At 45.8% G+C, this 13,348-nt stretch overlaps 1 protein-coding gene across 10 annotated transcripts in view; it reads left to right on the top strand.

The window, feature by feature from the left end:
• Positions 1 to 13,348, top strand: part of SEC24C (SEC24 homolog C, COPII component) — a 1,178,749-nt gene that overhangs the window by 178,137 nt on the left and 987,264 nt on the right. For 8 of the 10 annotated variants that reach the window (XM_085603503.1, XM_085603502.1, XM_085603500.1 and 5 more), the window contains one exon: positions 10,639 to 11,490. The exons of the other annotated variants lie outside the window; for them this stretch is intronic. In XM_085603503.1, the coding sequence (XP_085459629.1) occupies positions 10,639 to 11,490 (852 nt within the window). The remainder of the gene's footprint in view (positions 1 to 10,638; positions 11,491 to 13,348) is intronic. 10 annotated transcript variants of the gene reach the window in all.

Here is a 13,348-nt window from a genome sequence, read left to right as displayed (position 1 = left end):
TGGAAATCCTATAGCTCAATGCCCAGGACATATTGTTTGGGGTCAAGCGCAACACGTTTTCATGTGTCTTTTGTCCTTGGGAAAAGTAGGCCCACCCCCTGCAGCACAAACCCTTTGGCTGCCAGTTTACAGTACCACATTATGGACCAGGGAAGGGAAATGTCTGTAAATAAGGTAATTTTTGTGTTCAGATGTTAATGCTGTTTGAACTTGTATTTATAGTTCATTCATTCAAACCCTTTATTATAAGGGTGAGCGTTCTAAAGAAATGTTGTAAGCTCGGACTGCAATACTGACAGCAGTTCAAGTATAAGCATGTGTGTAAACGTTTTCAAAGTTTAGCAGTATAAGGCTAATTATAATACTCCCATAATGCTCTCTGATTAGATGCAAATAATTGCAGAAGCTTGAAAGCAAAATGGTTGATCCTTTGCTTTCAAAATAAAACGTTCACAAAAAATGCAACTAGTAAAAAAAACATTTAGTTAAACTACTGTAAAAAGTTAGGTACCATTTATTTGCAGCATAATTTATAAAATGTGTTGATGCATGCTAGTATTTCCCAAAAATATTCGTAATGGCGAAATTCTTGTAACCAGTTTCCACAAGATTGTGGGAAACATAAAAATAAACAAGCATTTGCAATGGTTTCCGCTAGTTTGAGCTATTGACATTGTAAATGACAATTCCTTTTTTTTGTTTTCCTTTTTTAGGCATTATTTATAATGCCAATAGCTCAAACTCGCGTAAATGCGAGACCTATTGCATTGCAAATGCTTGTTTTATTATAGTTCTGCAAGTTTATAAATCGCTGTTTGGAAATCGAAACTACTCCTTTTAGTTTGGTATCGATTTAACTGTATGAGATACACTAAGTGTCCGAAGAACACCACGCACATCTTCCCTGGTGGAGAGTTCTTGATCGGGTCTAAGCCGCTGCGTTTTTGTACACACCCCACATCAACCACACGGAGGAAAGGGCAACTCGCGGAGACAGTCTGGTTTGATGAAAATTATTTTATTTTCATTAAGTTTAAAAGCATGCAGCAAATAAATGCGGCTATACGTTCGAGGAGGGATCACCCTTATATAAATGTAGAAAAGAGAAAACTATTTTTGCTGTCGAGTTCATCAGCGTTAACAGGTCAAACTCATTTCTACGCTCCTCTTTTTTTGGGGGGTGGGGGGTACTGAAAAATCCAACTAAGGCAAGAAACTCGCAGTCACCAAAATGCTTCATTTCTTCTACAGGAATGGCTGAAATAAAATGAAAATGTTATTTCTTTTGGACAAATAATCATGCCCGCACTACAACACATCAGATTAAACAGTAAAAGAATGATACGCGCTTATTGTTATAGTAGAGGTCACCATCCCTGAGAAACACAGTAAGCATTCAGATTACACACCATTAACAAAAAAAAAACCCTCACGGGTCAGAAGAATGTGGTCCAATTGTGAAATATTTTCAATGTACAGTATCTTCCCTGGTGCAAGGAGTAGTCTGCAGCCCCTTGCTCGTGCGTGTGATTTGGTTCTGGAGAGTGAGCTGTTTCCCTACCCCGTGAGCCGTACATGTGCACATCGCCTGTCCATGCGCGTGCACATCAACTGTCCCCCTTCAGAAGCAAATCGACAACAATAGATCTCGCTAAAGCGAGCAGCGCATGCGCTGCGTATCTAGTCAAGACCTAACGAGCATTATTAAAGTCAGTATTTCTGAAATTGGTGGTCAGCCTTTTGGTTTTGTCAATGCATGCTTGTTTTAGCATGGTATTTGTAAGACCTTATTGGCGTGGGAGCTGCCAGGCCTTCACCATTATGACAAGCATTGGCAAAAAGCAAAATAAATCTTTGGTCTCAAAAGCTGCGCTTTAAGAAAATAAAAGCATCAAGTTTAAAAGCACAACGTGTGCTTTCAGATGATCCCGAAACCACACGTGTTTGTAGACTTGCTGCATTTCTTTTCTTAATGCAGCGGGCTGATTGTGGGCCTTTTGAAAGAATTTGTTAATCACAGCACCCGTCGTGAGCTGCATTTAACATAAATACTTTCAAAAGGCAAACCATCACCCCACAGCCGCACTCTATTTAGAAAAGAAATGCAGCAAGTTTAAAAGCATGAAGTGTGCTTTTAGATGATTCTAAAGCACACCTCGTGTTTGTCACCAGTCCTGGAAATAGAAGGAAGTTTCTTCAGTAGCGTACAAATAGAGGGAGGAAGGCCAGAGTGATCAGGAGTTAAGTTACAAGAAACCGAGCCTATCACAGGGCTTTAAGTGGGCCGGGTCCTGCCAGTGCTCAGCACTGGCAGTTCTAAAAAGCAGGTTCTGAGAATAGTCCCTATCGGGCTCTCCATATTTGCCCTCACCCTCAGGGTAGAAAATAAATCTCAACTCTGCTTTTGACGTAACTTTTATTATTTTTCAATTTTATTATTATTATTATTATTATTATTATATTATTATTATAGTTGCTTGTAAAGCGCTACTGACACCCTACGGGTAACCTGGCGCTATGTTAGAGTGTGTGTTGAGAGAACAAGAAGACTATCAGCGTAAAATTAACGGGAAAACTGGGAAATGGCCCGGGGATATAGCCACGTTTTAATTCTCTTTCTGAACTGCGTCAGATTGTCTATTTGTCTAATATCCAGTGGCAGTGTATTCCAGAGTCGAGGAGCTGCTATACAGAAGGCACGACCTCCTGACTTAACTTTCCTGGCTCTCCGCACCCTCACAAGATTAGATGAGGAAGAACGAAGCGGCCGACACGGAGTGTACCAGCTAACACTTTCCTGCAGAGATGTAGGCCCCTGTCCGTGTAAGGCCTTGAACAGTAGGCAAAGGGCTTTAAATTGAATTCTCTGGGGAACTGGCAGCCAGTGTAACTCCGAAAGGGCTTGCAGAGCAGAGGAGCGACGTGGTCGTCCCAAGATTATCTTTGCCGCCATATTCTGTATTCTCTGCAACCTCTCGATCAGATACTGTGGTGAATTCAAAAGCAGAGCGTTACAGTAATCTAATCTGCCCAGAATGGTGCTTCGGGCTATCAACACCCTTGCTTCCGATGGAAATAATGGGAATATTTTCCGAAATGCTCTTAGCAAACTGAAACAGCTCCCGACTATCTTGTTAACATGCTTCTCCAGTGTTAGTTTATTATCAAACATTACACCCAAATTACGTACAGCAAGGTTTGGTGTCACTGGTGCACTGTCCGTACTCGGCCAAAAATTAGGTGGGAACGGATGGGGAACTCGTCCTGTAGCGCAATATAAAATCTCAGTTTTCTCACAATTAAATTGGAGTGAGTTCTCCCTAAGCCACGTTGCTATATCCTGCAGGCAAGCATGGAAATCTGTCACAGGAACCGAATGCTCGCCCTCTAAAGACAGGATAAGCTGAGTGTCATCAGCATAGTTAACTAGATTGACACCGTGAGCTCTGATAATTGAAGGTAGGGGGCTCATATATATATTAAAAAGGATGGGGCTTATTGCCGATCCCTGTGGAACCCCTTGTGGTATGTTTGAAAGACTGGAGCGGAAGGGGGGGAGAACAATTGCTTGCTGTCTATCAGAAAGATAGGAGCGAAGCCATTTAAGGGCGGTTCCCCTTACTCCCACCTCCTCTAATCTGGACAGAAGGATCCCATGGTGCACCGTATCGAATGCGGCGGACAGGTCAAGAAGGATCAAAACTGCCGCCTGTCCCCTGTCCGCTCGCATTCGTAGATCGTCCATAACGGTCACCAGGGCTGTCTCCGTACCATGTCCTGGACGGAATCCAAATTGCACTTTATCCAGGACATTGTTACTTTCTAGGAACTGAGAGATAGTTTTACTAACCACTCGTTCCAGAATTTTTGCAGGAAATGGTAGTAAAGAAATTGGTCTGTAGTTTTTCATGCAAGTTGGATCTAGTGTTGACTTCTTTAGCAATGGCGTTACTGATGCCTGCTTCCAGCATGTAGGTACTGAGCCCTCCATCAGGGACTGATTGCAGATTTGACGCAATACTGGGAAAAGCTCCAGAGACAGTTCCTTCCAGATTTTATGTGGTAGGGGATCCAATGGTGATCCCGAGGAAATACTCATGGCCTCTTCTTCAAAGTCCCCCGGAGAGATAGCATTAAACTGGTCCAGAGGATGTAATATCCTCCCTTCTGCATGGTTCCATATTCCCAGTTTCTTGGGTGAGTGTCGAGGAGCGAGATCATTAATGATGTTCTTTATTTTCTCCTCAAAAAAGGCGGCCAGTCCATCACACAATGTTTGGCTAGGCACAATATCATTTTTAACACACTCAGGCTTAAGCAGGGAATCTACAATCCTGAAGACCTCCTTCGAGTTATGTTGTGCCTTCAGGATACAGTTGGCAAAGTACTCCGTCTTCGCTAACACAATTTCTTTTCTGTATCCTGCTAGGGCAGTTTTCCAGAGGGCCTTATCCCTCTCGGCATAATCTCTGCGCCATCTCCTTTCTGCTTGTTTACAGCCAAGTTTCAGGGTTCTAAGATTATCTGTGAACCAGGGGGCAGACGGTCTACCCGTTTTTTTGTGAGTCCTTAACGGGGCTACCCGATCTAACTGGGAACTGATATTATTACAGTAAACTGTATAGTTCTCTTCCACTGTCTTATCAATATCATAAGTTTCAGTTGGTGCGAGAACCGGAATGGTCTGTACTCTCTTAAGGAGGCCCTTCCAGTTCCTGCTTTGAAATACCCGATCATTCTTATGGTGTAGTTTATTTAATCCCAAATTATACAACTGGAAAATGATCAGACAATGGTCAGACCAGCATACCGGTAGAACTTCAAGGGGTCCCATCAATTGTTCATTAGCGAACACCAGGTCCAGCATGTGTCCTCCTTTGTGGGTGGATTCCTTCACCCATTGCTGTAGATTAATAAGTTCACAGGAGTGAACAATATTATAGAAGGCTACATCCAGTATCCCATTTGGCCATAGGTTAAAATCTCCTACAACTAACAGCCTTGAGTGACATAGAGCCAGGTTATTCAGGGTTTCAATGAAGCCTCGTTGAAATGTAAGGTCGGCGGCTCCCGGAGGTCTGTAACCTACCAAGCCAGTTAGACGCTGTCCCTTAGGTTCTTTAATAACAAAACCCAGGGTCTCTATCCCTTCCATGTCCTCAATATTAAGAGGTGAGAAATCCCAACTATCCTTAAAAATGATTCCAACCCCTCCACCCCTACTGCCCACACGTGGTTTGTGAAAGGATTTATACCCGGGTGGGCAGGCCCTGGCCAGCTCCAGGTCAGAATCAATATATGTCCATGTTTCTGTCATGAACAATACATCCAAATCATTACAATCTACCAATAGTTGGATTTCTAGGTGATGCTTAGGTAGCGACCTAACATTGAGCAAGCCACATTTCAAACCATCCTCCTTCACAAAATCGGTCTTCAGCCCTGCCGTTCTCTCTATAGTAATCTTACCCTTCTTGCCTCCCTCCGCTCTCAGATCCAGCAGTTTGTTTCTGGTATATACCAGTCTCATATTACCTCCAGTGTCCCCAGCAGACGGAGCAGCATGGCTGGCGCTGAGCGTGGTCGGAGGCCGGACGGGCGCAGACGGGCTTGCCTTGTGCGCGCCTTCGGCGCGCCCGCGGCGCGCCCGCTGCGCGCGTCCGCTGCGCGGCCACGCCATCGCGTTGTTTTTAAATGCGTAGGGCAATAACAACTAGACCGCGAACCTTCACCGGCGGCGCCGCTATGAAGTGCGGACCCCGTGAGAAGAGAATTTTATATAGTCCACGCTCAAACCAAAAGTATTGGAGCGCATTACATTATTTATAATTGTTTTCTCTTTTTTTGGGTATGCATGGGGAGATTAATTGATTTGCCCAGAATCACAGGTTGTTAAACTGACCCGAGATGCAAGACCCATCTCCTAAGTTGGCAGTTTGAGTATTAAGCCACAGCCTCTACCACAAGAGCGGAAGCATTTTCAATATTATATACAACTTTATGCCACAAGCAACTATTGACAAAGCCAATAGTCCTGGCTTCTTGTGGGTGTATTGTATATCTGAATGCAATGACAGAAGCAGGAAAATTTCAGTTGGGTGGCACACTATGCTACACACAGATTTTTAGCATAATTGCTTTTAAGACTCGCCCTTAATTGCATCGGTCTCGTCACTGTGAGAGACCCCCCTAGTGTTTTCATCCCACTTAAAGCCCTGGTCTACACACGCAGTCGGATTCTTGGCGCACATAGCTCTGGCTGCAGCGCACAGGGACCTTGCTCTGCCATACACAGAGGAAAAAAATTTGAAGAAACATTGGTTAGGACCATATTTCCATAGAAAAAGCGGTTTTTGACTTGCCTGTATTTTTGCCGTTGTTTGACCAATCTTCACGAAATTTCCCCCAAAAAGGGCCCGGTGAATATTGTTGTGTATGGAAAGTTTTGGGGTAATCCGTCAAGTGGGGGCCAAGTAAAAGGGGTTTTAAAAAAGTGTGTTTTCCCATGTTAATTCCCATAGGACCTTTAGAAACGTCTGCAGCCTGAACTGCTGGACAGAATTACACCAAATTTGGCAGAAAGGTATAATTTGTTACGCAGATAGTTATTTCTGTTATTTGATGTAAATATGTTCAGTAGTTCTTGAAATTTAAGAAAATACAGTTTATGATATCTGTGGCCGTGGATATTTTGCGACGATTTAGCGATTAATTGTGAATGCCCACTCACGCCAACAGGAATGCTGTGTCTGGCTGGTCGCAACCTGTAGAAAAAGTTATGGCTGCTATTTTATGGATTAGGGAATGGTTCCCAGGGCTGGACATGTGGGTTAAAGCTTATATAAGGAGTCAGCATATTGATACTCTGACCCCATGTTTGACAAATGGGGGTGTTAAGGAGACCAGTTCTGTCAATCTATTTATTTTACAACGCACGATAGTCGTGAATACGCCACGACCGTCAGCGCAGCCCTCCATGTAACATTGCGACATTCGCAAAACATTGTTGCAAGTATTGGTGAGAAATAAAAAATATATATTCACACACCAACCCTCAGTTTTACTTGGACGCTCACACACCCAGTAACACTCATTCAGAGACTAATACACCAAGTCACCGTCCCATACTGGCACTAATGCACCCACTCACACTTTGTGACTCATGCACCCACTGATAGACCTACTTAGACCTCACTCACAAACCCACTCAGACACTAATGCACCCAATCACAGACCCACTCAGAGACCGACACCCATTGACACACCGACTAAGACGCTGACGCATCCACTGACGGACCGAGTGGCAGCCGTCTGAAACTGAACTCGGACAAGACGGAGGTCATCATCCTAGGTCCCACCCCCTCTGCATGGGATGACTCCTGGTGGCCGACCACACTGGGAGCAGCTCCAACACCCACGGACCACGCACGCAACCTAGGATTCATCCTTGACTCCGCCCTTTCCATGTCAAAGCAGGTCAACGCCATGTCATCCTCCTGCTACAACACCCTCTGCATGCTCCGCAGGATCTACAAATGATCCCGACCGAAACAAGAAGAACAGTGACCCAGGCCCTCGTCAGCAGCAGGCTGGACTACGGCAACGCACTCTACGCTGGAACCCCAGCCAAACACCTGCGACGACTACAACGCATCCAAAACGCCTCCGCCCGACTGATCCTCAACGTCCCCCGCCGCAACCACATCACCCCCCACCTAAGAGACCTGCACTGGCTCCCCGTCAACAAGAGGATCACCTTCAAGCTCCTCACCCACGCACACAAAGCACTCCACAACACCGGACCAGCCTACCTGAACAGCAGACTCAACTTATACACCCCCGCTCGCCAGCTCCGCTCCTCCAGTCACGCCCTTGCTGCCATCCCGCCCCACCCATCTGCGACAGACCCAGGACCTGCTCACCTTCAGAAGGCTCCTCAAAACCTGGCTCTTCGAACAGTAGCAGCCCCCTGCCTCAGCGCCTTGAGACCCTCACGGGTAAGTAGCGCGCTCTACAAATACATTGATTGATTGACCCTTTAAGAGACTCGGATAAACATCCACAGATCCACTCAGACTGACACACCCACTCAGATTCATTCAAACTGGGACACCCACTCACAGATGCATACAGAAACTGATGCACCCACTCAGAGCCACTGAGACTCGTGCACCCACTCAGACGGTGATTAACCCACTTATAGATGCATTCAGAAACTGATGCACCAACTCACAGCCACTGAGAGACTCATGCAGTCACTCACAGACTGACTGACACATTCATGGAGGCACTCTCAAACCCACTCAGACACTCACACCCACTCACAAACCTACTCAAGACGCACACACCCACTCTCACACATTGAGACACGAACACACACCCACTGAGACACTCATGCACTCAGTCACACACTCCCTCTGAAACGTTAGAGGTAGGAATTAAAATTTAAAACCTTAGAAATTCACTTTAAAAACTAAAGGTTACAGGGACGTTTTAGTTAGGCTCAGATTTCACTGGAACAAAACCAGTGAAATTCAGCAGTTCTAGTAACCTGAGGTAACTAAAACGTATCCCCCCCTGCAATGCACTGCTTATGACTTCACATATTACGTCACTCATGATATAGTTGGTTACATCACTGATGGCATCTCAAATGTGTTTATTTATAAAGTTTGATATAGTGGGAACCATGAACCATGACCCTTGCGGATATCAGAGCGTTTTACATGTTCAGGGAGGAATGACATACACAGAACCACTCACACCCTCGTACAACATCTCATACACCCCCTCACATACCCACACAATCACTCACATACCCACACAATCACTCATATACCCACACAACCACTCACATACCCACACAACCACTCACATACCCACACAACCACTCACATACCCACACAACCACTCACTCACCCACCCACACAACCACTCACTCACCACCCACACAGCCACTCACTCACCCACCCACACAGCCACTCACTCACCCACCCACACAGCCACTCACTCACTCACTCACTCACCCACACAGCCACTCACTCACTCACTCACCCACCCACCCACACAGCCACTCACCCATTCACAGACCCATACAAGTTCTTACACAACCACTCACTTATTCGTAGCCACTCACACACCCACTCACAGAGCCTGATCATACGAGTCACTCACCCATGCAGCCATTCACACAACCACACACTCACACACCCAGTTATTCACCTATACAGCAAATCACACACCCATATAGCCGCTCAACAGAGCCACTCACTCACTCACCTATACAACCACTCAGTCACACACCCACTTACATACCCATTCACACAATTCTGGGAGAGATGCCCAGAATTGACTTGTCACTCTTGACTAGGTGCTCAGCAGATGGGGGAATTTCCCTTCCAAATCTTTATTATTGGGCCATGCAACTGCTGGTGATGAATAATTTGGCTTTTTCGGTGCAGCATGAACCCTCCTTATTGACTGACAGGAGAGCAATGGAACCAAAGTGTTATTTCCGGAGATTACATTGGGGGGCGGCAGGGGTGGTGAGGACATGGAAGAGGTCGACTCGGGCAGTGGGTTGGCAGGATGACATTAGAAACTCCTTTGTGGAAATTGCACAGGATGTATGGTGGAAGTGGGACCTGTTGGAATTTCCAAACCTGGGGATGTCTGGAAAAGTGACTAGTTGCTCCCCTTTGCTGCCTTGCAGTGGGAGTACATGGATTGATATTAGGGGACAGAAAGGGTGGTGTATCGGGTGAGTGCTTACCTCTGCAAATGTGATAGAATATGAGGTCCATTGGTGGAAGCAAAAGATTTGTTGGGGTGAAGCAGAAGGGTTGGTAATGCAATAGAGGACCAGGGGAGGCCCTCACCGAGGTGGAAAGTTGCGTGGGATGAAAACATTATATACTCGATTGCCGCAGAAGACGGCCTAACCAGGGACTACTGTGGGGAAAATGAATATTTGTTAATGTATGCTTGATAACATGCCGCTTATTGTGTTTGTGTGAGTTTCAAAAACTTTTTATGGAAAACAGATCCTTATGCAAAAATTGCAAAAATCTGTGCTAAAAATGTTTTTAAACAGCTGTGCTTTTACTTTAAAGTTGGAAAGATTTTGATTCTAGCACTGCAAAATGTTAGTTGATGCCATTTTTAGAAAAAATAAACCTACACTTTGTTCCACAGCACTTTTTCCCATTTTACCAAAATACTGAGAAATTACCTATAGTTTGGCTTTTTCATACTGCCTTTTAGGTAAATCCTCAGTCCAGAAGTACCTTTAGAAAACCCCAGGAAGTTTGAAAAGACGACGCAACTTTGATGTGGATACCTTCTGTGGGGGATAAAAGTAATGAAAGTGTGAAGTACCTCCGATGTCCAAAAAAGAGCTTGGCACTTTTCCTTATTATGTGGCTGCTCTAGAAAGAGAGTACAAGTTGAAGCTTCTACAATTAGTTTTTAGTCTGTCTACTAAAATAAAGTTTTATATGATTAGAGTGGAGTTTCTCTTTATTCTTAAATAGTCTGTCATGGAAAGAGTAAATTGGGCAAATTACTTTGCTTTGAAATTCAAATGGAGCTAACTGAGAATGCCTCCTGAATGCACACTTTATTTTATTATTATTGCAGGTTTCTCCACCACCCATCATTCAACCACAGGAAGTTTTTCTGCAACTGATGCTGGTCCATGTCAATCATACCCATCCAACCACGGTCCTTCTTCAGTAAATTTCTCTCATGGAACGCCGCTGGTGAGCATGCCCCATGGTCCTCTTCCTACACAACCTACGTTTAGCAAGCTGCCAGTCCACCAAATTCAAACAACTCCACACGTCTCTGAATATGTTATACATTCATCTTCCACAAGATTTCCCCCTTCCAATTTCCCGCTTGCATCTGGTGCACTTCAAAACACATCCATGCAGGGACCTCCATTATCTGGACAAGCACAAGTGGTTTCTAACCATGTTTCCCCTCAGCCAGCACAACTGGGTTTGGTTGCGTTTCCACCTGACCATCCACAGCAGTCGGACATTCAGGGATCACACACTTCTCAGGTGCGTCCAGGTCATCAAGAATTGCATCCTACAATGCAGCCAGCTCTTCAAGGATCACACTCTTCTCAGATTCAACAAGGCCTCCAAGGATCCCACCTTCCTCCGAATCAACACAGCCATCAGGTCTCACATCCGCAAGTACAGCCAGGTCTTCAAACCTCACACCCTACTCGTATTCAAACAGGTCTTCAAGGTCCACATCCTCCTCAAATACAACAGGGTCTTCAAGGTCCACAACTTACTGTGCAGCAAGGACTTCAAGAATCACACTCATCAATGCAGCCAGGTATTCAAGACTCTCACCCCCCTAACATGCAGCCAGGATTTCAAGAACCACACCCTTCTCTGATGCAGCCAGGCCTTCAAGGACCTCACTCTGCTCAAATGCAGTCAGGGCATCCAGGATTCCCACTTCAACAGAACGGTGAGTTCTTTATGCAAAGCGAAAGTCGCGATTTACTACTACTTTTAGTTCTTAAACGAGCTAGTACATTGTTTGATGTTTTGAAAGAATAGCTACAACAGTCACGTGATATTATTTGAAATTGTTTGAGCTTAAGAAAAGCAGTTCTATAAATTTAGCAAGCAAAACTTCTAGTTTCAACAGGTGGTGTTTTAAATTGATGATCATCACAGATTGGTTATTGCGCATATTTTCATTGTACCTTAAATCCAATGAGTTGTGCCAAAGTGTAATGTCGTTAAGCATTCAGAGAAACATTTTTTTTACCCTATGTTAACAGCAGTAGTGGAGCAGCACAATGTACTGTGGCCTATTGAAAAAGGTATGAGTGGGAGAAAATCACTTGGCTACTCACCCGTGAGGGTCTCAAGGCGCAAGGGAGGGGGGGCAGCTGATTCGTCTGGACATGGAATTTCAGTCGAAGAGCCAGGTCTTGAGAACCTTCCTGAATTGGGCAGCAACAGGGATTATCTGAGGTGGAGAGGTAGGGTGTCCCAGGTCTTGGCTGCGAGGTAGGAGAAGGATCTTCCTCCGGTTCTGGTCTTGTGGGACAGTGGCTAGGGCAAATTGGGTGGAGCAAAGTTGTCAAGTGGGTACACCGAATGAGAGGCACTGGTTCAGATATGCTGGTCCTACGTCATGGAGAGCTTTGTAGGTGTGTGTGAGGAGCTTGAAGGTGATTCTCTTGTTGACTGGGAGCCAGTGGGGTTATCGGGGTGTTGTGTGATGTTGCTGCGGCGGGGATGTCTAGGACCAGTCTGGCTGCGGCATTCTCTAAGTTCTATAATTTCCTGAGCTGTTTCTGGGTGAAGCCGGCATAGAGTGCATTGCCGTAGTCGAACTGCTGGTGATGAGTGTGTGGGTGACAGTCTTTCTGGATTTTGTAGGAATCCATTAGAATGTCTTTCGAAGCTGACAGAGCGTGTGGAAGCAGGATGAGAATACAGCGTTGATTTGGCGGTTTTATGTGGGCAAGGATTCCAAGTATGATGCTGAGTTTGTGTGTGGTCCGTGGGGGTGGGAGGGGTTCCCAGTGTATTTGGCCACCAGGAATTGTGCCAGGCTGAGGGGCCGGGTCCCTGGATGAGTACTTCGGTCTTGTCCGAGTTGAGCTTGAGGCAGCTATCTTTATTTCCAGGTGGCCACGGCCTTCATCCCACTGTGAAAGTTGGTTCTGGCGGCTTGGGTTCGTTGGTGAGGGAGAGGATCAGCTGGGTGTCATCGGCGTAGGAGATGACGTCAAGTCAGTGGTTTCTGATGATGACCGCGAGGGGGGAGGCATGTAGATGGTGAAGAGGGTGGGGCTCAGGGAGGAGCCCTTTGGCACTCCGCAGCTGATCTCTGTAGGTTCTGAGAGGAATAAAGGTAGTCCAATTCTCTGTGTTTGGCCTGTAAGGAAGGAGTGGATCCTGTCCAGGGCCTTGTCGCAGATGTCTGCGTCGTGGAGTCTCGTGATTAGGTTGTGGCGGCAGACGGTAGCGAAGGCTGCCGACAGGTCCAGTAAAATGAGGGCTGCGGTTTCGCTGTGGTCGATGAGAGAGTAGATGTCCTCTGTAGCAGCGAGAAGTGCGGTTTCGGTGCTGTGTTTACTTCAGAAGCTGGCTTGAGAGATGTCGAGGATGTGGTTCTCTTTGATGAACTATGAGAGCTGGGCGTTGATGACTTTCTCGATGACCTTGGCTGGGAAGAGCAGGAGGGAAATGGGTCTGAAGTTCTTGAGGTCTGTTGGGTCGGCAGATGGCTTCTTCAGCAGGGGGTTGATCTCAGCGCGTTTCCAGTCATCGAGGAAGGTGGCGGTTTCAATGGAGCAGTTGATGGT

Source organism: Triturus cristatus, chromosome 1_2, assembly GCF_964204655.1.
Source record: "Triturus cristatus chromosome 1_2, aTriCri1.1, whole genome shotgun sequence".
Classification (NCBI taxonomy): domain Eukaryota; kingdom Metazoa; phylum Chordata; class Amphibia; order Caudata; family Salamandridae; genus Triturus; species Triturus cristatus.
The sequence above is the reverse complement of the archived record's forward strand: the minus strand, read 5'-3'. Positions and strand labels throughout refer to the sequence as shown.